Genomic DNA, 27,323 nt, shown 5'->3' with positions numbered 1-27,323 from the left:
TGGAGGGATTCTATCAAGGAAAGGGCATATGAAATCAAGTCTGCTGCAATTATTCAATCATTGGAACATATCCAAACAAGAGGAAAATGATTTGCACGATAAAACTGGCATTCTTAACTGTGATTCATGTCTAAAATGGCAGGATAATCAGCAAAGGGACGCTTGTTAGTGAGGTGCGTCGCCAGCCCACGCCTCTTACCTGTCATTGTACACTGGTAGTGAGAAACCACTGTTGGGGTGAAGGCTAAAAAAGAAAAAATTAGGGAAAGCAAACTGAATAAAACAAATGTGTGTACATATATTTGTGTGTAAATATTTCTACATAGATACTGTGTGTGTACCATGAAAGCACAGGTGTGTAAGTAAGCTGGTATGATCTAGTTAAAAAAAAAAAGTTAAAAAAAATTAAAAAAAAAAATCACACACAAGGGTGGCATTTCATGTGAGGGGAACAGATTTATTGCCTGTACCACGTAAATAAGCCTAAAGGAGCAGACTGTTACATTCTCTACCTAATACACATCTAACTTTTGATACTATGCAAGTTTTGTAGGATTAATATTAGATATTTCTATATTTTTTTTGCAATCAAAAAGAAAATATTTTTGCTACAATTAGGTGTGGTGCACGTGTTAAATTCACAGTCTGACTCCTGGAAAGCAAGAACTAACATCTCTCTCCTGCACTACTCTCTCTAAAGAGCTCTTTCTTAGTGTTTTGGGTTTTTTTTTGCCACTGAACAAATGGGAGGGACAGGTATGATTAAAAACAGAAACAAGAAATTCAGGCAGGAAAACCAAACCTTGTAATTTCCAAGCTTTTCGTTGTTCTTCTTTGGCAATTTGTTCCATGTCTTTGTCGTATATGTAATCTTGACACATAAAGCAGTATATACCCCCATACAAAAGGTCTATGGCTGCAAAACAGAAGGGAAGTTGGGGAGGAGGAAAAAAAGATGTGAGTTCATAAACCAGAAGGCATTTTAAAGCAGGTTTCCAAGTCAGGCACTTCTTCTTCCAAGCAGTCCACAAAAGACAAATCTGTACCTTAGAATCTGGAAGGGAAAAAAAAAATAAAAGAGAAAAACGCAGACATTTTTCCAGTTTCTGTGTGAGTTATTCTGTTGCTTCTGGCACAGCAAGAAAACTGTGCAGGACAACAAAGCATCAGCTGCCTTTAAGCTCTTTGCAATCCACAATTTACCTTTCAGACACCTCAGTTACCCAGAGGCAGCAGGACAGTGAGTGACTACAACCAGCCCTGGAAGAGTTGATACATGAGTTTGAGCTGTCTTTCCCTAGGACTTCAGCAATTTCTCTTCCAGGCCATTGAAATGTTCAGAAAGCACCTAGTTAAAATCCAAATGAAGGCTAAAATAAGACAGCATTGCAAATTCCAAGCTATTTCTCCAGGGGAAAAGTTTTCCAGGGTAGTTTATTCCACAGGTGACTTCTGTCTCAATTTTTCATTTCACACACGCTTTCAGAACAAACAAATGAACAGTGACCAATGTTAAAAATATTTGTCTTGCACAACCTTAAACAAAAGAAAGCCAAGAAACAAAATAAATAACTGAGAAATGTCATTTTACTCCAACTCCACATTTTTCACAGAAAAAGTGCAAAGTAATCATAGTAAACTGCTGATTTTCAGTACATAGAGATGAAAAAATAGTCATAATCACAGAAAAGTTTAAAATCAGTGGGCACTAACAAACCTTACTAAAACACAATTTTAGCAAATAGCTAAAAAACACATCACCCTCCTCCCTCAAGTGCAGAGTTTTCATTTATTTTGCTTTTTAATTCCTTTTATTTCCAGAAAACTAGCACTATCAGAATGGCCTTACTGCAATGGAAACTTGCCCTACCCCTCACAACTTGCTGTCCCTCCCAAGCTGGGGTTTTTTTTCCTCCTTTCTCTCTTTTAAAATCACTTTTTCAATGATTATGTCAATTGTTTGTTACTTCTCCTATTATTCAATAAACCCTATTACTTTAAAGAGTTTTTTGTCTTGCTGATGTGCTCCATTCTTCTTCTTTTGCCTGTTTGGAGCACAGTCAGTTTGTGGAAGAGGACAAGGACAGTGTTACCTCAGGTAAAGTCACAAACTCAGGATTTTCATTACTTTGTATAATGTCCCAACACCAGAATATTTCACCCTGATACCCAGAGGACTGAATAAACTCCTGTAGCAGAATATCCCAAAAGCAGACAAGACTCTGAGCTGTGGTGGAGGGTCAGTAATAAAACACTGCAATTGGGGGGGATGGTTTATCACAACTCACTGAGTATGACAGTTCTACACTATTTACTCCATTACTTATTGCATTACCAGTAAAAAAGCTACAAAAAAGCTGCTAAAAATCCAAAGTATTGGTCTTAAAACACAAACCCAAATATTGTTCTCCACATACTTTTAAAACATCACATCAACAGATCCACAAATAATAGAACAGGGCTGGCAGAATATTGAATAAATAGGATTCTGTGAGCACTAACAGTTACAATTTACCATCAGAATGTGTAAGGACAGCTGTGCTCAGAGGATTCCTTACTTCTCCTTTCTTCCTGGATTTACTGAGCAATGAAATAGAGATGTCAAGATCTAAACCAACAAGAAACCACCTTCCACAAAGCACTTGCTCAGAGCAGAAGGAATTTCTGGTGTAAAGGATCAGAAAGTTTCACAGAAACACCAGCAGAGTAAAAGCCATAATTGTCCAGCACCTGATTAAGGACTCTTGAGGAAATCTCTCTCCAGCACACTTAGGGAACAATGCAGTTGTACATTTGCCAACATTTCCAATGTCTTTTTAATGACTGCAAGGGGTTTTGGAGAAATGACCTCAAGCACCAGTGACAGGGCAGCCACACAGGGCTGGCCACAGCACAGGGGAAGGGCAGGAGTTTCTCACAGCGCTGAACATGGCTGCTCAGGAAAAGAGTCCACCAGGAAAGTTTGGAAGTTAATTGTTTCAGGTTAATGCAATTTGATTTTTCCTCTTGAAATACACTTTAACTTCCTCATGCTGGTTGTCTTGAGGTGAAGAAGAACAGACGAACCACTGAAGGGATTGTTGTACTGACAGAAACTCTTCCCAAGAGAGCAATTCCTTAGCACTGACTGAACTTACACCACACCCAAAGGACAAAGTCCACACAAAACTTTCTCCCTCAAAGGACTGGGGGAATGAAACAAATTTCATCTCCCTGTTAGGCTAAACTTTTTTTTGGAACTAAAGTGCCAGGAAGCTCTATCCCCAACTGAAACACCTGGCCAGAAAATTCCATAAAAAACAAGGAATGACTGCAAAGCCATGAGAATGCACATGGAGCAAATTTCACCACTGGTATTTATGTTGATATTTTGGATCACAAACTAACAAAAAGGCCTCAAATTCATAAAAAGTTTGGGAACTACCAACCTAGGAACAATGCCCAGGTGTTTTAACCCCTGCCAAGTCTGCCAGGATGCCCCACACTGTTCACAATGAATTTCTCCTTTAGGGAGCTCCTCTGCAATGGCTGCTACTCCCAACTTCCAGATCTGCTTTTCCTAAAACTACTCCAACCCTTCTCTCAGGAAGGTACAGAGAGATGTACACAGTTTTAGCTTAATTCACATACAGAATTTATTACCCCAGGAAAATAAAATATAGAGTAAATAGAAATCTACCTTTTTCTTTCATAAGGAAGAACCAAAAGCAATTTAAATGAATCACAATGTCATTTTATTTAATTTAATAAATCTAGATTCCTGGTTTAGGAATTCAAAATACCTACTTGGTGATCACAGGTAGAGCAATTTAAGAATAAAAAGACCTCTTGGAATGTAACATTTTTCTTTGCTTTTATACCTTCTGTGCTGACAAACTTCCCCTTCCTTGAAAGTTGGATCTCCTCGTGCCCCTTTAAATACAAAATTATAAACAGCTGCCATCCAAGAGAGGAATGAAAATACACTTTATTTTAATTTAAAAATAAAACCATCAGCACTGGAGAAACAAGGAGGCAGCACAGAAGATCATGCAGGAACGACAACAACTTTATCTCCTGGTGCAGGGAACACTAAGTTTTAAAAAACAACAGCTCTGGGGTGAAAGTTTAAATCTGGCAGTGAAAAGTCTTCAAACTGCATCTGGGAGCCAAGTAAAGTGTTTTACTTAAGCCCAAGTGCTTTACTTTTCCAACTCTATCCACTGATGTCCTTGTGAAAATGTTAAAGAGACCAGAGATGATGGGAACACAACAAAAGCAGGGAAGTGTGCCACATCCAGAGGAAAAAACCCTTGGATGTTCAGTTTTTGAAAGATTCAGCTGAAAAGAACTGACTTTGCTCAGCTGGGAATGGGACACTTCACCACAAAACTCAGTATCACTCATCAAATAGGAGGTATTTGTTCATCATGTTTTGGTATCATCTCCCTTGGATCACTGGGTGCACCCAAGTAGAAAAAAAATGTCCAGCAGCAACTCAGAATTCAGGTCAGTTTTTACCTGTACTGAAATTAATTCCATTGTGAATTTCTGTGACTCAAGTCTTGGCACATTATCAACCTCAAATCAACACCCCCTGTGCTCTATGCAGAAACCTGCATTTTCTCCAACCTCTGTAACAAAGGAGGCTAAATTGGCAATTCTTTCAGACCATTTTGAGGCAACATCCAAAGCTAATTCATGCTCCCTGATTTCTCACCTTGAGTGTTAATCATTAAACCCATTCCAGGTAATTGGCTCAGGTTCCCAAGAAGTGATTTGTTAAACTTCAGCCAGTTCTCCACTGGATCTTGTCTCTGATCTATCAGCACAAAGCAGGCATCTGATTGCCTTCCTCCCAATTTCCTGGCACTGGAATCTGCACCACAGGTCAGAATTCCTGAACTGATAAGAAGAGGGGAAAAGAGGGGGAAAGGGGACTACTTTTGCTAAATGATGATCCAGCCATTGAGAACTGCAGCTATTTACTGTCAGGGAGAAAACAAACAAAAACAAACCCCAAACTTCCTTCTATTGCCAAAATCTTCTAATCCACGTTAAAAACAATAGTCATAGTCAAGGATCATCCTTCCCTCTCACATTCAGTATCTTCTCCTAATACTGAGATAGTAGTCCATTAAATGAGCTTTTTCTTCTTTTTTCAGACCAGGAGCCAAGAGGTCAGAAGTGTTGTTGTGGCTCTGGAGTCTCCAAGATGCCTCTTGGCCCCATTTAGATCTAGAATTTTAATGCTTAAATTCGATTTGCCTGCAATCCAAACATGGCAAGCACCCAATACTATCCCTGCAAACCACTTAACACCAGGAGCCAAATGGGCAGCCCCTCTGTGATGGTTTAGAATATCATCCTACAACTCCATGTGAATCCAAGCCAGGAAAGATAAGATGAAAAAAAAAATGCCCTATGGAATCTAGATAGAAAATGTGCTTTTAGCTGTTAATTTAGAGGAACCACAGTGTGTCAAACCATTTTATTTTGTTATGAGTGGAATATTAATTCCAGCTCCTTGACCTCATTCAGAAATACATGGATTGTACACACACAGTACCTACATATGTGTGCATGTCCCAAAATGCAGCAGAGGAGGCTGCAGCATTCCTATACTTAAGTTGTCCCATTATAAAATATATTTTACCTTTTGTCAGTCTTCTCCCTGCCCTCCTCTGACCCTACAACCTTCCACAGTTCTTCTCTTTGCAGAAAATCTTTGAAAGTTGAGAAGAACTGAACTCTCCTGCTACAGCACCTCTTCTTGATTCCACAAAATACTACTCAAGTTTAAAGGAGAGAAATTGTTAAACACTCCCTTACTTCATCTTGATGGGCTTTTTCCAGAAATCTGGGGGAAGAATCCCCAAATCACAGTCACCAAGTTTTGAGCTGTTGCACATGATGTGATACAAACTGATTATACTCATCTGCATATTCTCATCTGAACAAGAGTGGAGATAAGAGCAGAGACTTATCTAAAAACCACTATTTTCAGCAGAAGCAGTAGCAAGATCCAGAACTGCACAGAAGTTTGTGGCTGGGTCTGAGGCAAGGAGATACAACCAGAGCTGGCAACACACAGGTAAATCAGCAAGTTGACTTTCTGAGGGATAAGAATATTCCAGGTAGAGAGAGAACTCTTCAGGAGTCCTTTCTGATACCAAAAGGAGCTTTTGAGGGGTGGGTGGCTGGCAGGAGCTCATCATTCCCTGCACCTTCCAGAGCAGAGAACAGCTCCAATTAACTTTCCTGCTGCCTCCTTCTGAGTCCAGTGTGGCTCCAAGCTTGAGCTAAGCCCCAGGAATGCCAAGCTGCAATGTGCCTCATGTAAGCAAATGAGGATTTCCCTGCAAAACTTTACACAATACATCCCAGAGCAGAAAATATTGTTAATGGCAATCAGGAATATTGGAAGTTCAATCCATATCCTGCACCTGACCTGTGCATTTAAAATGCTTTCCTGCTTTTCCTCCTCTTCCAATCAATGATCCTCCAGTTGGCATCACAAGGATATTATGTTGAAGTATTTTGTAGCTTCTGCTATCAAATTTCACCTCATTTTTTTTGCTGGAGTCACTGAGGTTATTTAATTCACAGGGCTACCCAGCCCCTCCTCAGTACAAGCAACATCTCTGAACTTTGTGACCAGCAGGAATTTCATACACAGACAAAATTCCCTCTCCTCAATTACTAGAAAACAGCAGTAAACTAGGACTGGTTCTGCTAGTTAAGTCTGTGTCTTTACACACTCTGCTTTCAGTTCATTCATCATCAAGTTCCCTTTTTCCTGCCTCTTATGCACCATGATTCTCATATTGATCCTTGCCACTTCTGCCTCTAGTAATAATTTCCAAGGGAGCAAAATGTCAAATCCTTTACATGATCCAGGTTCATGTCAGGTTCAGTGTATTTCCCTTTTTTTCTGTGAAAATCAGTTGTGTTATCACATATTAATGTGACACAATCCATCTCTGACAGAACAGAACTCTGTTTGTGTGCTGCTTTCCATTCACCTCCATTTCCTCACCAGACTTCTCCACACCATCACCAAGTAAAGCATTGGAACTCAAAATCAAGAGGCTGGTAAAATGTCCAGATGATCTTTTCTACCACTTTCTGAACCTGGATGTGAACAGAAAAACCAAACTGCTACTCCAGCACTGCAGTAACTGTGCTGGGAACAGCTTTAACTGCCCTTTTCACATAGTGTGTAATGAAAATCTTTGCTGTTTAAAAAAGAAGTGGAAGAATCAACACTACAGTCAATACCTTCCAACTAAAATGGAAATTAAACAGCTTTTACTGTCACTCCTTTATAGAAGTGTTCTGTTTCTATATATTAAATTTCAGACAGATATGCACTCACAGCAGTAACCAGGTTTTTCCCTTTTACCAACTTCAGTATAGAAACCAGCTTTCTATCATGTTTCCTCTGAATCAGATGAAAAAAATCAGTTATTTGTTTTCTACAGGAAGCAGAAGCTTTTTGAATTGTACCAAAAATCCTCAACTTAATCTATGAGCATTATTATCAGGCTCACCCACCCAGTTCCTCTCACCACAAATGTATTTATTGGACTGAATTTTACATCAGCATATACTTAAAGAAAACAGTTCCTCGAGAAACAGTTTGTGATCTAATAAATAATGAATGTACTTTAACAGGACCAACTCCATCATGAACTGTTTGCCAGTGCCTCTAGAAATGGAATAATAGTTCAGTCATCCAAGTATTTCTTGCTTAGTCTTTAAAGCACTGAACCTCACTCCTAATTCACCTCCCTCAATTCCTGAACTGCAGCATGAGGCATCAGAGCAGGTCAAGACTTCATCCAAAATTGCATCAGAGGTGCTGATTCAGAGACACTGCTCAGGTGGTAAAAGTGCATCTGTAAGAGAGAGGCAGCATGGGCATGGAGGAGTTGGCTGCTCAGCAGGGAGTTTATTTAAAGTTCTACACAGCTTTGATACCATAACTGAACTAACTCAGAATGGCCATCAGTCCTAAGCCCCACAGCAGTGGGTTTTTCTGCAGCTAAGAGTGTGTGTGTATTAAAAAAACAACATTTCAAACTATTCACTCAAAGAATACTAAAACTTCATTTGGTGTCTGCCCAGGATTTTTCAGGGAACTGATGAATTCATCACTGCAATGGTTTTGAGATGAACTTTACAGTACCAAACTCTCTTCTCTTTCAGAGCTACTGTTCACAGACATCTTCCTGCTTCTGCCACTCTAGGACTAAGTTACTGAGTATTTTCCTTCATTGAGCAGCTGTAGAAGAGATAAGGAAGAGACCATCAATTTTTACAAGGGTAGAATCCACCAGCAGACTCCCCAGGTGCTGAACCTGATTTGGAAGGATTATTTAAGAAGATGACAGAGGATGCTGATGGCACACACACATTTAGGATAATCAAAATAGCTCCAGAAGGATTTCAAGTTACTCAGCAAATAGGCAATAGCACCAAGAGTGAAACTCCAACCACTAAAGAGGAGACAAGTAACACCAATCAGAAAAGAAGTTTTGGAGTCTCTGAGTTTAACTCCCAAGTAAAAATATCAGCTTTGTGCTGAACAGCAGGTTAAGAAGCACAAAACAGAAGTCAAGGAAGTATTAACTAAAAATGCAATCATTAGCACAGGAAACTGTCTTAATCCAAAGGGCTGGCACCAGAAATGGACACATTAGAACTGGAGAAGTGAAGTATGATGATGACATCAAGAATCACACAAGAGTTCCAATTAGAAAAAAGTTAAAAATAGCTCAAGTTCCGACAGGTGGGGAAAAGGAAACATCTGACAGGCTCAACAATATGACAAAATCCCAGAAGAGATCAGTAAGGACTTGGCTCTCACCATTTCACAGCTCCTCACAAAAGACACCCAGAGCCCAGTGGGAATATCAGACTGTCCTGGAGATTGACTGAGAGAGACTGAGCAATGCAGAGATTAAAAAAAGCAGCTCCTAGAGCTGGATCTCACCTCACCTCCCTGTCACCCACATCCACAACTCAAGGAATACATTAAATTAAGCAGAGCATTATTAATATACATTGAACAGGGAGGCAGACCCAAGAGCACAGGTATCACTGTAAAGTCAGACTGTGAGTTCCTGATTTCATTGGCTCAAGGAGGCAGAAATAGCAAGGGATGGATTTAACACCACCCTGGAATATGATGCAGGAGCCTCCTGAAAGACACAGCAGAGAGCTGCAAACACATCCCTGCCATGCTCAGACAGCTGTTACAGCTAAAATCCATGGTATTTCTTACAACTGTGATTAAGTGTGCAGCTCCTGCCTGTCTCCATGGAGACTGATGTTGGCTCAGCAAAAAGTCACCAAGTGCTTTAAAATAATTCCTTTTCGTTTTGAAATTTCAAAGCACTTTACTTGTTTTTGCCTCTCAGATGTTATTTTCCCAACTGAAACTGCAGCAGGAAAAGCAACCAAAAGCACCAGTAAAACTACAAAAATATTTTTAAAGCTCATTTCACATGCAGCTGGAAATGAAATGCCAAAACATACATTAAAAATAAAGAGAGAAAGGAATCTCCAAAACTAGAAATCGAGCAGTCACTTGCACAACCTTCACATTATGTGTATTTGTGCACCAAGTAATTTATATTTAGCTGCAGAAGAATCCTTTTTGGGATGATTCAGTAAAGTATTTCATGCTTTGGCTTAATTAACTCTTGCTTTTTTTATCTAAAGGCTATTCCTTTAGGGAAGTACCTTATCTGACAGTGGTAATTGTTTAGTGCCAGGACAATAACACAACAGTCCTTAAGCAAGAGCATCTTTAAGAATCTCCCTCCTCCAGCCAGTTTTGGTTTTCCTTTAAGGAAACAAGCTCATTCACTACAGCAGACAACAGCAAATTCTTCCTTGCACAAAAAATAAATTGAATTGAAGCTTCCCAAAGACAAACAGCAGCTGAGATTGTGTGCAATTATAAAGCTTTTTTAAAAAGTTCTCCATAAATATGGTGAGTTCAGTGGTAAAAATATTACAGTGTTTGCAAAGTGTCCACAGATAAACAGGTAAATACTGTTGACAGTCTCAATTTAGCACAGTATTTTTTAAACCTTAAATTGGCCATAAACTTGTATTAGCACAAAAGGTTGTTTTAATATACACACACACACCCTTTTACCAGAAATTCTTGGAGTTTACCTCAAATAATTTGCACTTCTGCATTAGTAAAGATTCCAAAATAATTTCAGCTAATGAATTGACTATAATTTCAGCTAATGAATTGACTTTAAAAACTCTTTGAGATCACACTCTGCAAAAAGCAATTAAAAGGTGTCACACAGGGCTGGTTTGGTATTTTCAGTTTTTAAGGAATGGTTGAGGCTGGCAGGGACCTCTGAGGTCTCCTTGTCCAGCCCCTGCTCCAGCAGAACCATCCAGAACATCCAGGCTGCCCAGGTCCAGGGAGATTCTGAATTTATCTGGGGATTGACCCTCCTCAGCCTCTCAGGGCAGCTTGTTCCATCCTCAGTCACTCTCACTAGTGTGACAGACAGAACCTCCTGTATTTCACTCCCTGCCTCTTGGACACCACTGCACAGAGCCCAAGACACATTTTCAACCTCTTTTTCAGGTATTTGTACCCATTCCTGAGGAGCTGAGCAGTCCCAGGGCTCTCAGCCATACCATGATGGGATTTTCAGCACTATTTTCCAGTATTCTATTTTTCAAGACATTCACAAACTTAAAACTATACCACTACTGAGCCTCATCTTTTCCTTTCTTGACACATATGGAGGAAGAAACTCTAACAATCTGCTGGTTTAAATCATCTTTTCCATAAATAGTAAACTTACACACCCGTTTCTTAAGCACAGGAGTACACAGCACTGTTGGCCTTCTGGAGCTTCTCTGCCTTCATGGAAAATAAAGACAGTTTGTTCCACAAGCACTTAGGATAAATTAAATTAGGGTTGGTGGCCATGCTGGTCAAAAGGAAATGTATGCCATGAAATTATGCCTTTTTTTTTTTTTCCCTGTGTCTTGCATCACTCCAACAAGAATGTGTTTTAATTTGGAGAAAAATTATATCCATCCATTTTAAAACAGAATTTTAATATAGAATTTAGATCAGGATTTTGCATTGTAACTCAGAAATATTCTGAACTATAAGCAATAGGTAATTTGAAACAAAACCAAAGGTTTTTGGTTTTGAACATGACTTAGCACCAAAGCTGACAGAACAGATCTTGTTGGCCTTGAAACCAGCATTTCTTGAGACTGTTGAGGGAAAGGTGCTCTATATGAATTCAACTGTTTTCTTACTACTTAGGTTACTGACCCCAGTAGAAACAAAAAATAAAGAAATTCTCCCCCACCCCACCCACAAACTTCAGCAGTTTCAATAATTCTGATCACTACTTGATTAGCCCTCTTTGTGATAGAAATGATAGATTTTCCTCAAGAAGAAAAGAAGTGAACATGACCTCCTGAAAAAAAAAGTTTACTGAAATAAATGTTCCAGTTCCAGACATCAAACCCACCATTTTTAACACTTAGGAAAAAAACCCCAAAACTCTGCCTCCTAACACTTTTAGATATGACATTAATTCATAAATACCAAGATACTAAGGAAATTTTCAGTTGGGAAGATAAACTTAACAGCGATGCAACGGAAGTTTAAGCACCAAGTTTAGAATAATTCCACTAGACTAACTCAAACCATAAATAAAATTATCACTCTGCTTAATGAGGTAACTACAAGAAAATATCACTTTACTGGCCTGGAAGGGACAGGGGTATCACAGAGGATGATGAGAACTCACCTAAGTTGTGTCGCTTTGTCTTCGCGTGCTCGTGAATATGTTTCTTTGTAAAACAGCCAAAGAAGACACAGTAGAGGCAAGAGTGGAGTCTGTTCAGGTGGGCACCACACATGTGACAAATGCACGACTTTGCCTGAAACAGCAAAACAGAGATTGTGAGTGACAGAAACTCAGCCCCCAGCCCAGGTAACCGGCACAGCTCTGAGGCCGCCCCTCCCTTTCACTCGGTGCCTCTGGGAACTGTTCTGTCCTCATGGGACAAAACCCCAGCTGGACACGACAGAGAAAACTCTTTCATGTGTGCAACAGATTCCCAAGTCCCACAGGGAGCAGGTCTCACCATAAGTGGTGAAGAGTTTGGGTGGTGGCACCATGGCAAGAACTCTGCTTTTTTCACAGCACCAACCTCCCAAATGCACTCAAAAGCTGTAATATAACTTGAACATTAAAATGTGGGTGGGTATATGATATTTCATTTCTCTGCTGAGAGTTTCTGCCAGATTCCCTCATTAGATTTTCTACATTAGCCCACAGAACAGTGGCATGATATCAAATGCAGAGCAGCCAGAGTGACAGAAGTTGCCTTTGCCATTCTGAGATTTGCTTTGAAGCTGAAGCTGAAAGCAGTGGGCTGAGCTATTCCCCAAAACTACCCAGAATGGGCAGGTCTGAGAAAAGTTGCCTTGATTCATTGGAAATTAATAAGCACATAGCTCTGATATGACAGTCTATGATAGCAATACCTTAATAGCCTTAACTGAGGCTTAAGGACCAAAAAAAAAAAAAAGTCATTGGAAGGTTAAATAGACTTTTTGACTCTTAATCATATTTGAAGCACTCTAAGCCAACAGCATCCAAACCCATCTCTTAGCATTAAACTAAAGCACTTCAATATGTTGTTTAAAAATTACTCTAATAGGAGACTTAAGAGTTTTGAGAGTAAGTATTTTGCTCACTCACAATGAAAGTAATTTATGTTCAATACCATCTGACTAAGTTACAGACAGGAGAAATCCTTGCAGTAAATTCACTTTTCATCTCAGAACTGCATTCAGACCTATGTCTGAGGGTAACTGAACTTCTGTAACAGCTTAGAGCTACAAAGAACCTTTAGAGGTATGTCTGATTTTACAGCCTAATCTGAAAATACTCATTCTTTGCTTGTTAGTATAGAAGGACCCTCTTCTCTTCATACTAAAAAAAATAAGAATTGGGATTACTGAAATCCTAAGATACCATCTAACCCAGGCAGTGCATTTCATCAAAAATAACCCACAAAATTCTTCAGTAATATTTGCCCAGTCTGCCACAACTTAAAATTACTGCTGAATAAATGATGCACAATCTTGTTCTCTAGTCTGGCATTTCTCTCAGAATACTTCTGGTTTTTTAAAAAAAAAAAAAAATCAAAGCAGCTTGCAATATGTTGCACCATGTAATTTATTTTCAAGCTCCTACAAATTAAGACTTCAATTCTGAATCTCACATGTTGTGTACTCAAAGTTATCCTAAGTTGTTAGGGGGAAAATGTTGAATCGAACTCCACACACCTACAGAAAGAAATATTTTAAAGTTGGGCCAAAAAAAAAATTCACCACCACCAGCACAATTTCCATCTTTAGAAAAATGCTGCAGAACTGTCAAACTGTTGCCTAACGGCCGCTCGTTGGCTGCAAAAGCTAAATAGGATCAGCCTATCTGTTAAGATTGCTGCTATGACAACAACTCCAGCAACCAGCTATTTTACTGAGCCAGCTAAAAATAAATCTTTTAGCATTAAATGTATTGTAAACACATGACATAACAAGCATGGAAAAGCTGGTCATTTTAGGCTAAAAGGCAGAAAATTCGTATCTTAAAGAGTTTTTATTGCAATGGAAATTAAGAGAAATTGAAGAATGTATAAGAAATTTAGTGGTAAGCTGAAAGAGAAGTTCAATCTCCTCTTGAAAGGAAGCTATTTTATCCATATCCTCTATTTGTGCAGTGCAGCTCAAGATGGGTTTTCAAAAGTTGTAAAAAAACAAGGTTAAAAGGCAGAGTGCGGAAAGAAATCAATATCAAAACCACAGTGGCTATTCTTAACCAGATTAGATGTCTCCTTTTCATCTGGCTGGGCTTTTAAACAATTTGTTAAGTTAAAACAAAGCTGCCACTCTTCTACCCCACCCCAAATAATCAAATTACTTTGTTTCATAATACTCCCACCCCTGCTCGCATCTCTTGAGGCTACAGTCTAAGATGAAACAGAATTCTGCAAATGAGTAACGAGAATCACTCGGATCCATACGGTCACCAGCTTGTTTTAAAACAGGATTCAAGTTTTTTAAAAAGCAAGTTAGGTCTTGCTTAAGGTCTGGATACTTCAGGGAAGTCAATCAGGATTTCAGCTACAGAATCAACCTGTCACTTCTCCAAGATACAGAACATCCCTCCCTTATCCAAGACACAGTTTTCCCCTTCCTTCACACCCTCTCTACTATTATTCTGCTCCCTCTTCATTTTATTCTGCTCCCTCCCTGCATTATCCTCACCCTCAAGAACCCCACTCTCCATCTTTCACCTCATTCTCTCCCCCCACCATACACAATCCCTCATTTTATTTCCCCAGGCAGTCTTCCTTTAATCCATACTGAACCTCTTTCTGTTCACTTTATTTTTGCTCTGATATTCCAGCAAACCACACACAGAAAGCAGAAAAAGCCTTGAACGTTCTTCTTCTGGAAGATTACAATCATTTTTTTAAATGATAGGGAAGAATGGTCCTGCACAATATAAAAGGTGTATGCACATACAGAGTTACTGATGGTTCTGACAGCATCTCAGTTCCCTCTGCAGTGTTTCACCCTCTGCTGATCTCCTGCATTGCTGCCAGGGCTGGGAGAACTCACAGGCCAGACCCCAGCAATGGTTTTGTACCCTCTAGAGAGGAGGTTTAGCCCAGCTAAAGAGAGTGTGAACATCAGTGCATGCCACACACAGGGGACCTGGCTGTGATCACCTCTAAGCCATGAGCACTCCTCTAAAACTGTTCTCAATGCTGTGAGCAGCCATGACACAAAATGAGTTAAAAAAAGAAAGCAGCAGGCATCACTAGGTCAAAACCCAGAGTGCTGACACTCCAAATCTTCCCAAATTGTCAGAACAGCTTATTACAGGTTTACCATCCAACCATCAGAACAGCAGTGGAGAAAATGAACACAGCCACTGATGTTCTGCCCTTTTCAGTCCAACAGCTCCTGCTCTGCTGTCCCAGCTCAGGCTGCACCACAAGCAAGGAGCTCACACAGGGCAGGAGCATCAGTTCTAAAACCCACAGACCTGTTTCAGTTCATGTAATACTGGCTCCTCAAATCAACCAATGGCAATGGCAATAAACTATCCCTACCAAGCCAACAGTGCAGGGAAAGCAAGAGGCACACAGTGACCTGAGCTATCACAAATTCTCCTTCCACATTTGCAGCTATTTCAGAATCAGCTTTTTAGAAGTACAATTTTTATTTAACTGTATATCACAGGGAAACATCTCTTTAGAAGTTTTCCGCTGTGGTACTTAGAAGTCTTGCCTCTTATGCTCACACTAAATATATCAAAGCACTTTGAGAACAGAGAGATTTTTAGCTACAAGTTTATAAGCCAAAGACCTCCTACCTTTCACAGCCTGCAAAATAAATTCACCATAAAGGTGCAGGGGTAAAGATGATCAAGGTAACACTAACAAGATAGTGGGAGGCTTGGGAGGTTAAAAGATCATGAGGAAGGTGTTGCCACCTTGTATGTGTTCACAACTCAAAGAAGATTCTTAGCAGCCTTAAAGCAAACACCAGTTATGAATCCAATGTTTGATCAAGTACAAATTTGTAGCATTAGGAAAGTAAAAGCTTCCCAAACAAATCTACTTTATTTCCCCATCTTTTAATATAAGTATTTTGTGTAAAACAGATACAATGTTTAGACTCATCAGAAAGAAAGAAATAATTTAATTTTCTAACATGTTATAACCATTATTGGAAAATTTTGGTGGGTATGCTTTATTTTCCAGCCCAAACCTTCTCCAGAAACAACTTTATTCTCAGTCTGCACAGATTAAGTTGTTTGTTTGGCAGCTCTACCTAGAGAACACATGTGGGAAATTCTCCATGCCCAAGTTTGCCACCATAACCTGCTTTGTTCCCCAGGAGCAGTCCCTGTGCTCCAGAAGTGTTACCTCAGCTCTGCCAAACTATTCCTTACAAGGTTGTGCTTCAGAGGATTTGAAAAAAGGTGAAAGCAACACTTGTGCACAGCCTTAGGAATCTGTGACAGTTCCTGCAATAAAAACTCTGCTTTCTTGAATTGTTAATCCCTTACAGACACATGAACAAAAGTGAAGAGACTGATTCAAGGTTTGCAGTGTTCAATTATCTTAACAGCAGAACAGGGGAAAGAAAGAAAAAAAACCCAAACCAGAAAAGTCAGACACCTTAGACTAAAAATTTCTTGATTTGAAGTGCAAATGCCTTCACTGGGCCACAGATCAAGACACTAAAGCAAAATTTAAACATTTCCTCACATATTCAGTGTTCCAGGCCTTAATATTCACCTTTTAGGAACAGTCAATCCTCTCTGGGAATTTTTGCCTATTCTATTCCCCTTGCTATGTTTAGATCACAGCCTGGACACAGAGTTTTATTTTTATTCTTATTCATTCATCTTGCAACCAATTCTCTTCCAGATCTAAAGCAGCCACAGCAGCTCATGTTGAGTGATGAACAGTGTGCTTCCCTTGGCCTATTTTTTGAAAGGAAAAAAGGAGAGATAATCACAAAAAGCCAAGGAACCAACCACTGCTTCTCTCCTGGCTGAAGATGGAGACCCTATGGCTATTCCAGCAGTGATTTTCTTCTGCCTTGTGGGAGGGCAGAGCCAGTATTAAAAAGCATTTATTACTCTGGAGTACTCTGCACCTCAGGAGTAACAAAAATGGGTCAAATCTGCCTTAGAACAATTCTGTCACTCCTTAGTCTGTATTTACTCCCTGTGCTCCTGACACCAGTCTGTCACAAATCAGTACAGGGGCTGGGACATTGCAGAAATTTAAATAATTAAAACTTCAAAGCCATGTTGTTCTTAGAGTTGAAGAGACAAAAAGAGGGAATTGATTCTACATTTCTCCATGATATGGCATATAAATCACTCCTCCACATGCTGATAGGATGATTCAGTTACTGTGAGTCAGTGCACTGCTCTGACACATCAGCTTTAAATAATTAAAAAATCAACTTAAGTATTGTTCACTCACTTCCTGCAACCAAGTCTTAACTGTGATATTGTCCAATTAGAAATGTCAATTTTGGCTTTAAAAGAACCTGCCATTGATATTGCAAATTGTGTTTTCAGACCACTGAGGTCAGGGGAACCTGTAAAGGTTTTATTTGTACAAGCAGAACTGTGCAGTAGTTACAGAATTTTTGAGTTTGGTAAGTGTTCAGCAAAATCACAGATAACTTCATAAACTGGGTTATTCTAAATGTTTGTTTAGATAGCAGCAGAACCAAAAAAGAAGTAAAAAAAAAAGGCAGAGAGGACATGTCTACACAGCTCTCCCAGACTGAGCAGGACACTTGGCTCTGACCATCTGCTTGAAGTTTGAAGACAACAATATCATAATTTACAATTAAAGATGAAATGGCCTAAGCTGTTAAATAACATCACAGCTCTCAAATGGAGTGTAAATAAAAATATACCATAATAACCATGTGAGCAGCTTGCTGCTGATTCCAGTCCTACTTCTGTCTGTAACTGAAAAAACTGTGGAAGAGAAAAAGGAAAGCACTGAACATGCCAGAAAGCAACCTGAGGAAACTTTTTCCTTTTTATCTGATAGGGATCATATGCATGGACAATGCTCAAAAGAAATACAACACACATTTCTGAATTTACTCTGAAATGAAGACATGTTAAATGAGAACCACGTTGGAGCCAAAGTCTATCCAAGTTACAAAAACATGACTTTGGTTCAAGGGCTCTCAATCTGCAAGTCAATCTACAACTATATAACTCAGATGAAATTAATAATTATATCTGGGGGTAAAACAGAGAACTGAGTAGATATTTATTCTACATACTGAATTTTCTCCTGCTCTCCTTATTCTGGATGATGTGCTGCTTCAAGAGATGGACATTGAATCTCTCTGGGTTTTTTAACTTTTTCCATTTTTTGTTTTACACATATTCTGCAACAGGTTCAAGGTTGAAATGAAACTTGGGAGGAAAAGAAGAGTTGTTCAATTTAAAAGACAGCATGAGCTAGAAGAAAACATAGGAGGATTCTCTAAAAATGTAATTCTGCTTTTCCTGTACATAGTCACAATGGTAAAAAGTTGTATTTCAACAAGAACAAAGCAATTCTCTAGAACTCAAATGACTATGCTGAAATTGCTTCTTTGCTTCTCCTTTGATAGGTGCTCATCCCCTCCACCAGCATTTACAAACCTAAATGGTTCCTCAAGTACTCTATAAAAGATGCAGTTAAGAGCCTATTGTATTTTTAAACCATTTAAATAATGGACCTTATTCAAATTAAAACACATGTCCCTCTATAGTAAGATTATTTTAACAGTGGGAAGTCTATTTGCCTTGTGAAAACACATAAGCTTCTTAAGGTTCAAATGCAAGGCTCTTTCCCTGGATGTATACATTGCATGGCTCCATTCTGTGTGTTGATTTTTATCTATTTCCTGCAATGCACCACTGCAGCAGCAAATTCCACACGAGAACAAGGGGCTTGCCAAGACCGCAGCACTGTGTGCTCACAAAATCTATTCCTTCCCCTCAGCATTCCCCACGTCAGCAAATCGTGGAAATGTTTTTAAATCTCCTATTAGGTAACTTATTGATCTCTTCTGTGACTGGGGAAGCAATTCAAGGAATAAGCTAAAGAGCCAAACCTGCCTGATGCTATGCAGAGTCTTATTAAACCCTGCCCAGGCTGCAGAGATTCCAGTTTGCCCTCTGTAAAACCAAGAAATGGGATTCTTCCTGTGAAAACAGGAATGCTCTTGGGAAGTTTGCCACAGTACTTCCATGGAAATACTCTAGGTAGCAAAAAAGAAACTTCAGGATCAAAGGTCTAACAACTCCTACAGGCTCATTTGGAAAAGCACACATATTCCAGCTATCTTTTCTTTAACTGCTCTATCAGAGCCATAAAAATACAGGCACTTAATTAGTCCAGATCAAAGTCAAAGCAATTCTGCTGCTAGGAAAGATGGATGGGGTGATGCTACAGCACAGATTCTCCATGGGGTGACTTATTTGTGGGACAAATATGGCAAAAAAAAAGACAAACAGTAGAAAATGAGTAGCAGGAGGATGACAGAGGGCATCTAGTAGTGACTGATTGATCTTTAAGGTCCCTTCCAACTTCAGTCATTCTGTGATTTTAAAAACCCCAAGGCCACACTGAACAGGGCACATCCATTGCTGATTTGTCAAGACTAGTTTGAGTTCTTCTGTATGATATATATATATGAAATTAGAAATTCTGCTTGTCTAGTTTCACTTGTGATTTTAAGAAGTCTGAATATTTATGTCCAGGAATATTCCAAGCCAACCTGCATGTTACTGCTCAGGAACAGCCAAAGAATGAAAGCAAATTCTCAATGTGCTTGCATAGAATATGTTTTATATCCAGGAAGCTCAAGCTTACTGTTTCCTCACACCTCAGTACAAAAGAAATTAATAATTCATGTTACTAGAGCTAAATAAGAGGTCTTTCATTCACTTTTATGCAAACTTTTATGTAAATTTGCAAGCTTAAAGTTATGGAGATAAGACAGAGGTAGTCAGAATTGCAATTCACCCTTCAGAGGACAAGATTTAGACAGATGGATATTCTGAACTCTACAAACAGGCAGGTCAGCATTAAAAAAAAACATTATTAAAGCAGTATGAGCATAAAATATGTTCTGGAAGAGAAAAGGGGCTTAGATTTCTCACATTAAAATTGGTAAGATGAATGAAAGCATCTTCAGAAAAACAGCTGGGAATGAAGCATTCTCATGACAGGGATTCACTCCTTTATCCATTTAAAGAGTCTGCAAATTGCTGCAGCCCCACAATAATATAATAAACATTAATCACAGAGAATGGAGGAAGGTGGGCGATAGATTCTGAGCAAAGAGCTTCTGTCTTGTTCCACAGAGTGCACAGCCAACTGTGCTCTAACACTCTGTGATGTATTTAGAACATTAACTTGTTTTGCAAAATAAGTGCATTTTACCCTCCTCCCAAAGGAAGGAATTGGGAGGAAGGTGCTGCTGAAGTGTGAGTGCCTCTCAAGATCAGGGCACAGGGAATTCTGTGCTTCAGGAGGGCTTGGGGAAGGGGTGCTTCCCACACACAGAAATTTGGAATCACATCTATGGAACCAAGAAGCAACAAAAATGTCATCCAATATGCCCCACTGGTATCACTGTTAAAGACACCACTTGGTTATTCTGTACTTTAACAAGGTTTCAGTTATAGGCAGAGTGTAGGATGACAAGCTCACAGAAGCAGTTCTGGATTCTTTCCTCACTGCAGTTTGTTGACTACATCTGAAGAGATCTTCTGTGATTTTTTTTCCCCAGCAATATCCAAACACTCAACAACACTTTGTTTGTTTTCTTAATGTACCAATCATGACTATTAAGTAAAAATCCATATATTTCCTTCTCACAGCTGCCTGTAGGCCATTAATAGATTAGTTATGTATTAGTGACACTGCTTAGTTCAGGCAACCTAAACTGACAGATTTCTGAATTGAGATTTTTTTAAATGGAGCACACAGAAATTCATCATTATATTTTGCAGTTTCTTCTGTAAATTACTAAAAGGAGTGCTACTAAGAAAAAAGGTGGGGTTTTTTTTTAAGTGTTTTTTTAACAGTGCAAATGCAATTATCTGTGTCTTTCTGAGGTGTCATCCTCAGTGATTTTGACTCTAAAAAACTTACCATGATTCTGATCAGTCATGGTTTAATAAACATGAGGCAAACCTGTAAGTGAATCGAGTTGACATCCAGGCCCTAAATCTGTCCACTGATATTTGTGTGAAGGAAAAAAAAAAGAAAGAGGTCTAGAGCTTCACTGCAATGCAATTCTTCAAAAAGCAGCAAAAAGAAGCAGCAAAGAGATTCAAACTTTCAGCCTGACCCAGCTCACACAGCTGCCTACAAGGAGCAGGAGAACATTTGTGTGCAGGTCAGATGCCACTGACCCTCACAGCAACAGGAGAAACTCCTGCTCAGAGCAGCTTTGAGCTTGGTGAATTCATTAAAGAAAAAAAACTGCCCTTATTTCTTTGAGAATAAATATATAAACAAGGTTACAGAGATATTTTGTTGGTGGTGGTTTTGTTATTGTTGTTATGTTTTGGGTTTTTTAAATTTAATTTCCAAGCAGCTGCTCCATCATATTAAAAAGGCTCCACTGAAACTAACAGCCAAGCAGGAATTGGCCAGAGCTTTGTATATTTGACTAGTACTATATGAAAAATGTTCATATTCAGCTCAAAGTCAGAACAAGAAGATTATTTTCCACAAATTCACAGAGAACAAACTTGCACAACAATTCCAGTGTCACTGCTGTAGACTTGTAAACAATGATTCATGAGTATTTTGAAACAGACTCTCTATTTCATGTTTTACCTTCTAACATTTCTTCTGCTCATTCATAATTTGGATCAAATTGGAAAGATTTGGCTGAATTTCAGAGCATTTGAACACTTTTTATCAACTCAAGGTAGCTGCAAGACTGAAAGTTAACCCACCAGGAGACTCCAGTAGAGTGCTACATGTTGATGACATTCATCATCACCTACAGCAGAAGATATCAAGATTTGACAAGAACATTTTGTGCTGACCAGCCAAGCCCCACTCTTCACTCATTTCTGTACTTTGAGAGGAAGTGCTAAACCCTTAACTCACCACAGACATTCCCTCCAACCAAGTCTGATCCCTTCAGCTTAGCCCCATTCACATCCCACCAGCATTATTTCCACATCTTTCTTTTTAGTAGGCTGCTTGGTTTTATAATGCTGCCCATTGAAAGCAAAAATTAGTAGATTATAGTGTTGGCTTTCATTTATGGACATTGTGCTTGGTTTGTCATTTCATGTAAAAAGTGTTAGTTTCATTTAAAGCACGGCTATAAAAATTAGTTAAGACAAAACAAATGCAGACTGCAGCAGCCAGCTGGGCTCAGTGGCTAGGAAAGCTTATTAGGCAAAGCACATGCTTTTAGCTAGAACACACCTCTGCATTCCAAAAAGAAATCCCAGCAGGACAGCGAGCTTTCGCAACACCAGGATAAGAAAAGCAAGCAGAAAAACTCCCAGGCTGTTAATTACAGTCAAAGTCTATTTCATAATATCAACAACAGATCTTTCTCCCTATTTTCCTGTCTCTTTGAAGGATGGAATAAACAGAACCCAAGGCACCTCCACTTTTTGCCATTTGACTTGCCATGTTTTTACAGAGAAGTCTGTCACTGCTGTTCTGAAGGAAGGGGGTGGAAGGGCTGCAGAAGAAAGGGTCAAAATACAATTAAAAAGTGCAGGAACTAAACCAAACCTTCCTTCCTTGATGTAAAGCATGAAAACATAATGTGGGTGTCAGACAACCTGTCTGTGTAAACACCAGTTTCTTTCTAAATTGATTAGCTTGCATGAAATTCTGAAGCTTCTATTAAAACATGAAAGATGGAAATGGAAGATGATATTTCAGTTGGTGCTACCCAGTCCTGGTGAGATAAAAATCCATCTGCCTTTGTGCTACCAAATGCATCAAATCCTGTGTCTTCAGGAGTGTGTGAGAAGTACAAACAACCCCCCAAACAAACCAGAAAGCAGAACAATTCCTTAATGCTGTACCCCATAAAAGACTCATCTTGCCATGCTTGGTAGTCAGCTCCAAGCAGTTGTTAGTGATCTTTTAAATGGGACTCAGTTTTAAACACAAATAATTGAAAATCTGAACTCAACTTTAAAAAAAATTCTAGAACTATTCCAGCTCCTGAGACTGTTCTGCAGAACAGGAACCATCAAGAGAGAACACTTTAGACATGATGCCACCTCTTCATTCCACAGTGCATCTTTCTGACAGCACTTCAGAACCTGTAATGTGCACATTGCCTCACACTCTCACAAAATGCTCTTTAAACCAGAATACAAGAACTCAAGTTACAAGACAGCAAAGCAAAATGTTTAAAAGATGTCAAAGCATATCTTGAAACTACGTCCAAACCAAAAATGCTTATCAAGCTTAGTGACAAAGAGCTGATTTTAAAGAGAAACATGAATGGGTCACCTTCAGCAGGTTTAACTCCTGCCCTTACACAAAGCAGAAGTTTTCAAACACAACCCTCTCACCTTCCAGGTGCTCTACAAGCCCTCATGTCTGTGCCCTGTAAGCAAGAAAAAGTAAAATGCTACATAATACATAACATTTTCCACCTCTCTTTTTGTGGAAGGTATTAGGTTTCTGTTAAAAGATTTAATTTTGTCCACTGCCAGAGAGCTAGAACAGTACTTGGATGGAAAAGACAATCTGCCTGTCAAAGTTAATAAATTAATCCAGTTATTCTTTCATTAATTACACAGAAATTAAGGATGCAGAGAAGAGATTCTCTAAGAGAAGGGAGATTTTTCAGAAACTTCACAGGCAAGTTCAAGTGGTTTTCATGAGTCCTGAAAATCCATTCCTGGGCACTTCTTCCTCAGTAATGAAATAATTGAAATTAATGTGCCAAAAGACTTAATCAGAGCAGGATTTCCTGACATCCCATTTCTGATTATCAAGTGATGGCAGTGGTAAGGATGAGGGAAATGAGGGGACAGTGATACCTGCATGTTTAACCCAAAATCTGCATTAGAACCTCCAGTTCACCACTCCCATGGAGAAAAGACTGATCAGATCTATTAATATTCCACATGACCCTTTGAACAAGTGTTTGCACAGCAAATCCATCACTGCAGTTCTGCTAGAGACAAAAAGCAACAAGGAGAAAAAATCCACATAGTGGACATGTCAGGAATAGAGAGGGAAAATAGAACTCCACTCACTGTGACAACTTCTAAGATCAAAACTATTCAGCCCACTCAGTTCCCTTTTCTTTCATTGGCTCTTGGGAAATTCTGCATTTTGGAAATAATTAATCTTCCTTCTCAAATGAAAATACAGTTGATGTACATATATACACATACCTGTAATGTGTTTAAAAGTGTAACCATTCTACTGAGAAGAAAGCAAACAGAATTTGAATCTTAATTTCCTGCAAAGATGGTTTCAGAACACAATTTATATACTCTTAACATACAGCAAATACCAAGTACCAGGAACACACTGCAATTTCAATTAAAAATAATACCTTAACACAAGAATTGTCTGTATAATGGGAAAACACTTTTTTTTTGTAGAGGCTTTGATCTATTTACATCTATTTATATTATGGCCATGGATATTCAGTAGCTCACATTGCTTCCTTGGACAGCAGCAGATTCTGTAAGAGCTGAGAGACCTTCAAGAAGAGAAAAATGCAGAAGGAGAAACCATAAGCCATGACTGGAACACATGCACCTGACAAATGAAGAGCACGTGGCATTTCAGGAATAACAGTGCCTGCAAGAGATGCTTGGGAGAAGAGAAGTCTGTTTGTGCATTCCAGGTGATTGCCAGCAGCTCCTCATGCACGTGGCACTGATTCATTCAGACACCACACTCACAGCTACAGTTCTGTCACATTTGTCAAGCACAAGAAGACATAACTTAGATCCTACCTGACAATAGCAAATACTGAGCCCACAGCACATCCATTAACACCAATAATTAAGATAAGTAGTGTTTCATTTAGCAAAAGGGCATCTGCACAGCAAAGCTGCAGATAGCTTCAAAAAAAGAATTACTCAGATATAATTTAGAGCTTATTTTATCAGAAGGGTGTGAGGGTACTTGGCACACATGCACTTTTGTGCAAAGCAGAACACAGAAAACTTCAGTTGTATGAATGTAATAATCATGTGATTTAAGTAACTTCTCTGGAAAGAAAAAAACTCATGTACTAAAGACTTCCAGCTAGAAAAAAAGACACTAATGAAAATTGGAACACACATTGGTTAAACAAATTGCTTTTTAACTCATTTTGCAAACTAAATTCATCTTTTAATCATAGAATAAGACAACAAACACCAACAGCCAAACATATCCAAAGAAATTACAAAAAAGGATAAAAGGAAAAAACATCATGCATATGGTCTGTGACAAAACACAGCAGACCTTGAAGGCTCTTTAATTGATTGTTAAATTAGTGAACCTGAGGCTCAAAAAGGCAGAGAAAGAACAGATTCTGTGCTATACTGGATACCACACACCTTGAAGCATCTCCTGTTACCATTCTCCACTTTTCCTGCCCAAGGTTAAGCAAATTACCAGTGACTCTATGTGTGTGGGTTTTTAAAATATATATACACACACCAAAAATCCCTAATTAAACTTCAGGAAAAAAAAAATCCACCACAATGATTCCATGCATTGAAATGAAGGATTAAAACCTCAAAATTCAAACTGAGATTTTCAAAAGTTAACATCTGGAAATGCATTTATATAGGGGGAAAAACATCTCCAAACCCTGAGCTCCACCCAAGGACAACATCACAAAAAAGAAATAAGTAAGTGCTCTTACAGGATTCTAAATACCAAAACACATTTTCTTGTCATACATTCTGGTCTCTCATGATAGGAGATGAAGTTTAATAGGAGCTTGTCGTGAGACACTGGGATTGAAAGAAATTTTATAACCACTTACAATAATTACTTGCATTTTTGATAAAACAATAGATGAAGTCACAGTATTATTAACTCTGATATAACAGAGCAGTGACTGTTCAGTGACCAGAACTCACTCACTGAATGCTGACTGATTGGAACAACCTGAGGAACATTTTTCTTCTTTTATGATTAATGCCATGGAGAAGGGGAAAACTTCACAACAAGCAGCTACTACACCAGCCTTTGCATAAATTTTTTGACTTTTTAAAATTAATTACCTACACAATATCTACATATAAAACACCAAATCAACGTGACTGCCTGACAGATGAGACAAAAAGGTTTAATGAACCACAGGCTTAAGGAAGAACCAACCACACACTTCAAACACACAGACTGCTGGAAAAACTAATAAAATTAATGCTTCGTTTGTTGAATGTACATTAATTACAATTACAGTTTTATTGCTCTGTATTTGTTCAAATATACCCCAGTGTTCCTTTACACAAATCTGTGCTTCAGAAAAATCAATGGAGTAATTAGAAACACTGCAGAGAATTATTGTATTGAGTAACATTTCCATGATTTCTCCTAAGAAATGATTAACAGACATTAGATACCATGAGCAGTGCTTTTGAGGGACTTAAGGCTATACTCATTTGGTTTTCCAATTGAAGAAAAGAGTTCTCATTTCCAACTGGCTTTCCATCACCCAATAGGTTACTGCAAGACTCTCCAAGAATAAGGAGTTTTGGTAAAAATCAAGAAATCTTAAATGCTACTACAGCAGCAAGTGAAAGGGTGTTGGGGTTTCAGACTGATAGAAAAAGTTCCCTTTGTTTTAAATTTGAATTTCAATATATGCATTTAAAAAAAAAAAAAAAAAGGACAGAAAAGCAAGAAAGTCCATCCACAACTCTGAGCTGAGTCCACACTGTAATTTCTGCTGACTTTACAACGTCCTTCAGGGAAATCAAACTTGGCCAACAGTTTCTGTGCCAAGGCCTCATGTTAACAATGGTGTACAGAACACACTGCTGGGATGGGCAGAATCAGCAGTGCCACCTAACACCACCCTGACAGAACCAGCCTCAAATCCCATTTCTTCTTTCAGCCTGGAGGGACCATTACACCTGAACACAACTCTGGGCAGTTATTAGTGAATTCCCTGCCACATCCTCACTGCTCACTGTTCAGGGGTTTCCCAAACCACCAGCATATTAAAAATACTCTTCCCTCATCATGTCCCCATCCCAAACAAAGAGGCTTTGCCTCCAACTCTTCCACCTTTCCTCACTTTGTATGAGATGCTGCACAGGCTTCCATCTCTCATTTTCCATTTACTTACTTCCCATACAGAAACAGAAAGCTTTTTTGTTGTGTTTGAAGGTAATTATTTCTATCAGCAGAGACTGAATTACAGAAAGTCCAATCAAGGGCTCTGTGGGTCCTGCCTTCCCTTCTCAATTTCAGTTCTCTCCCCCAGTGAACATGGATGGGCTGCTGGAATCCTCAGCTTCCCCTAAAGCAGGGAATCCATCTGATGCAATCTCACCAGTTACCACATTGCATTCCAACAGGGAAACATCATCACAAGGTAGGACTCCACACTCTGCCCCAAAGCTGTACATGACTGAGGTCTGAAATCAATCAGCTCAAGCAAATAGATCAACTTAACACTTCTTGTCTCCCAACTGAGCAACTGGATTTGGGAGGAAGGAACAGCTGGACTTGAAGATCTC

General features: G+C 39.0%; 1 protein-coding gene across 2 annotated transcripts in view; it reads right to left on the bottom strand.

The window, feature by feature from the left end:
- The window catches only part of USP22 (ubiquitin specific peptidase 22), a 91,115-nt gene that overhangs the window by 48,075 nt on the left and 15,717 nt on the right, over positions 1 to 27,323 (bottom strand). Inside the window, exons 2-4 of one of the 2 annotated variants that reach the window (XM_033073746.2) lie at positions 11,796 to 11,928; positions 803 to 916; positions 200 to 244 (exon numbers count right to left, since the gene is read on the bottom strand). In XM_033073746.2, coding sequence (XP_032929637.1) covers positions 200 to 244; positions 803 to 916; positions 11,796 to 11,928 — 292 coding nt within the window. The remainder of the gene's footprint in view (positions 1 to 199; positions 245 to 802; positions 917 to 11,795; positions 11,929 to 27,323) is intronic. The other variant, XM_033073748.2, reaches the window with a different exon arrangement.

Source organism: Catharus ustulatus, chromosome 16, assembly GCF_009819885.2.
Source record: "Catharus ustulatus isolate bCatUst1 chromosome 16, bCatUst1.pri.v2, whole genome shotgun sequence".
NCBI lineage: Eukaryota > Metazoa > Chordata > Aves > Passeriformes > Turdidae > Catharus > Catharus ustulatus.
Note: the sequence above shows the minus strand (reverse complement) of the source record. Positions and strands in the feature narration are given on the sequence as shown.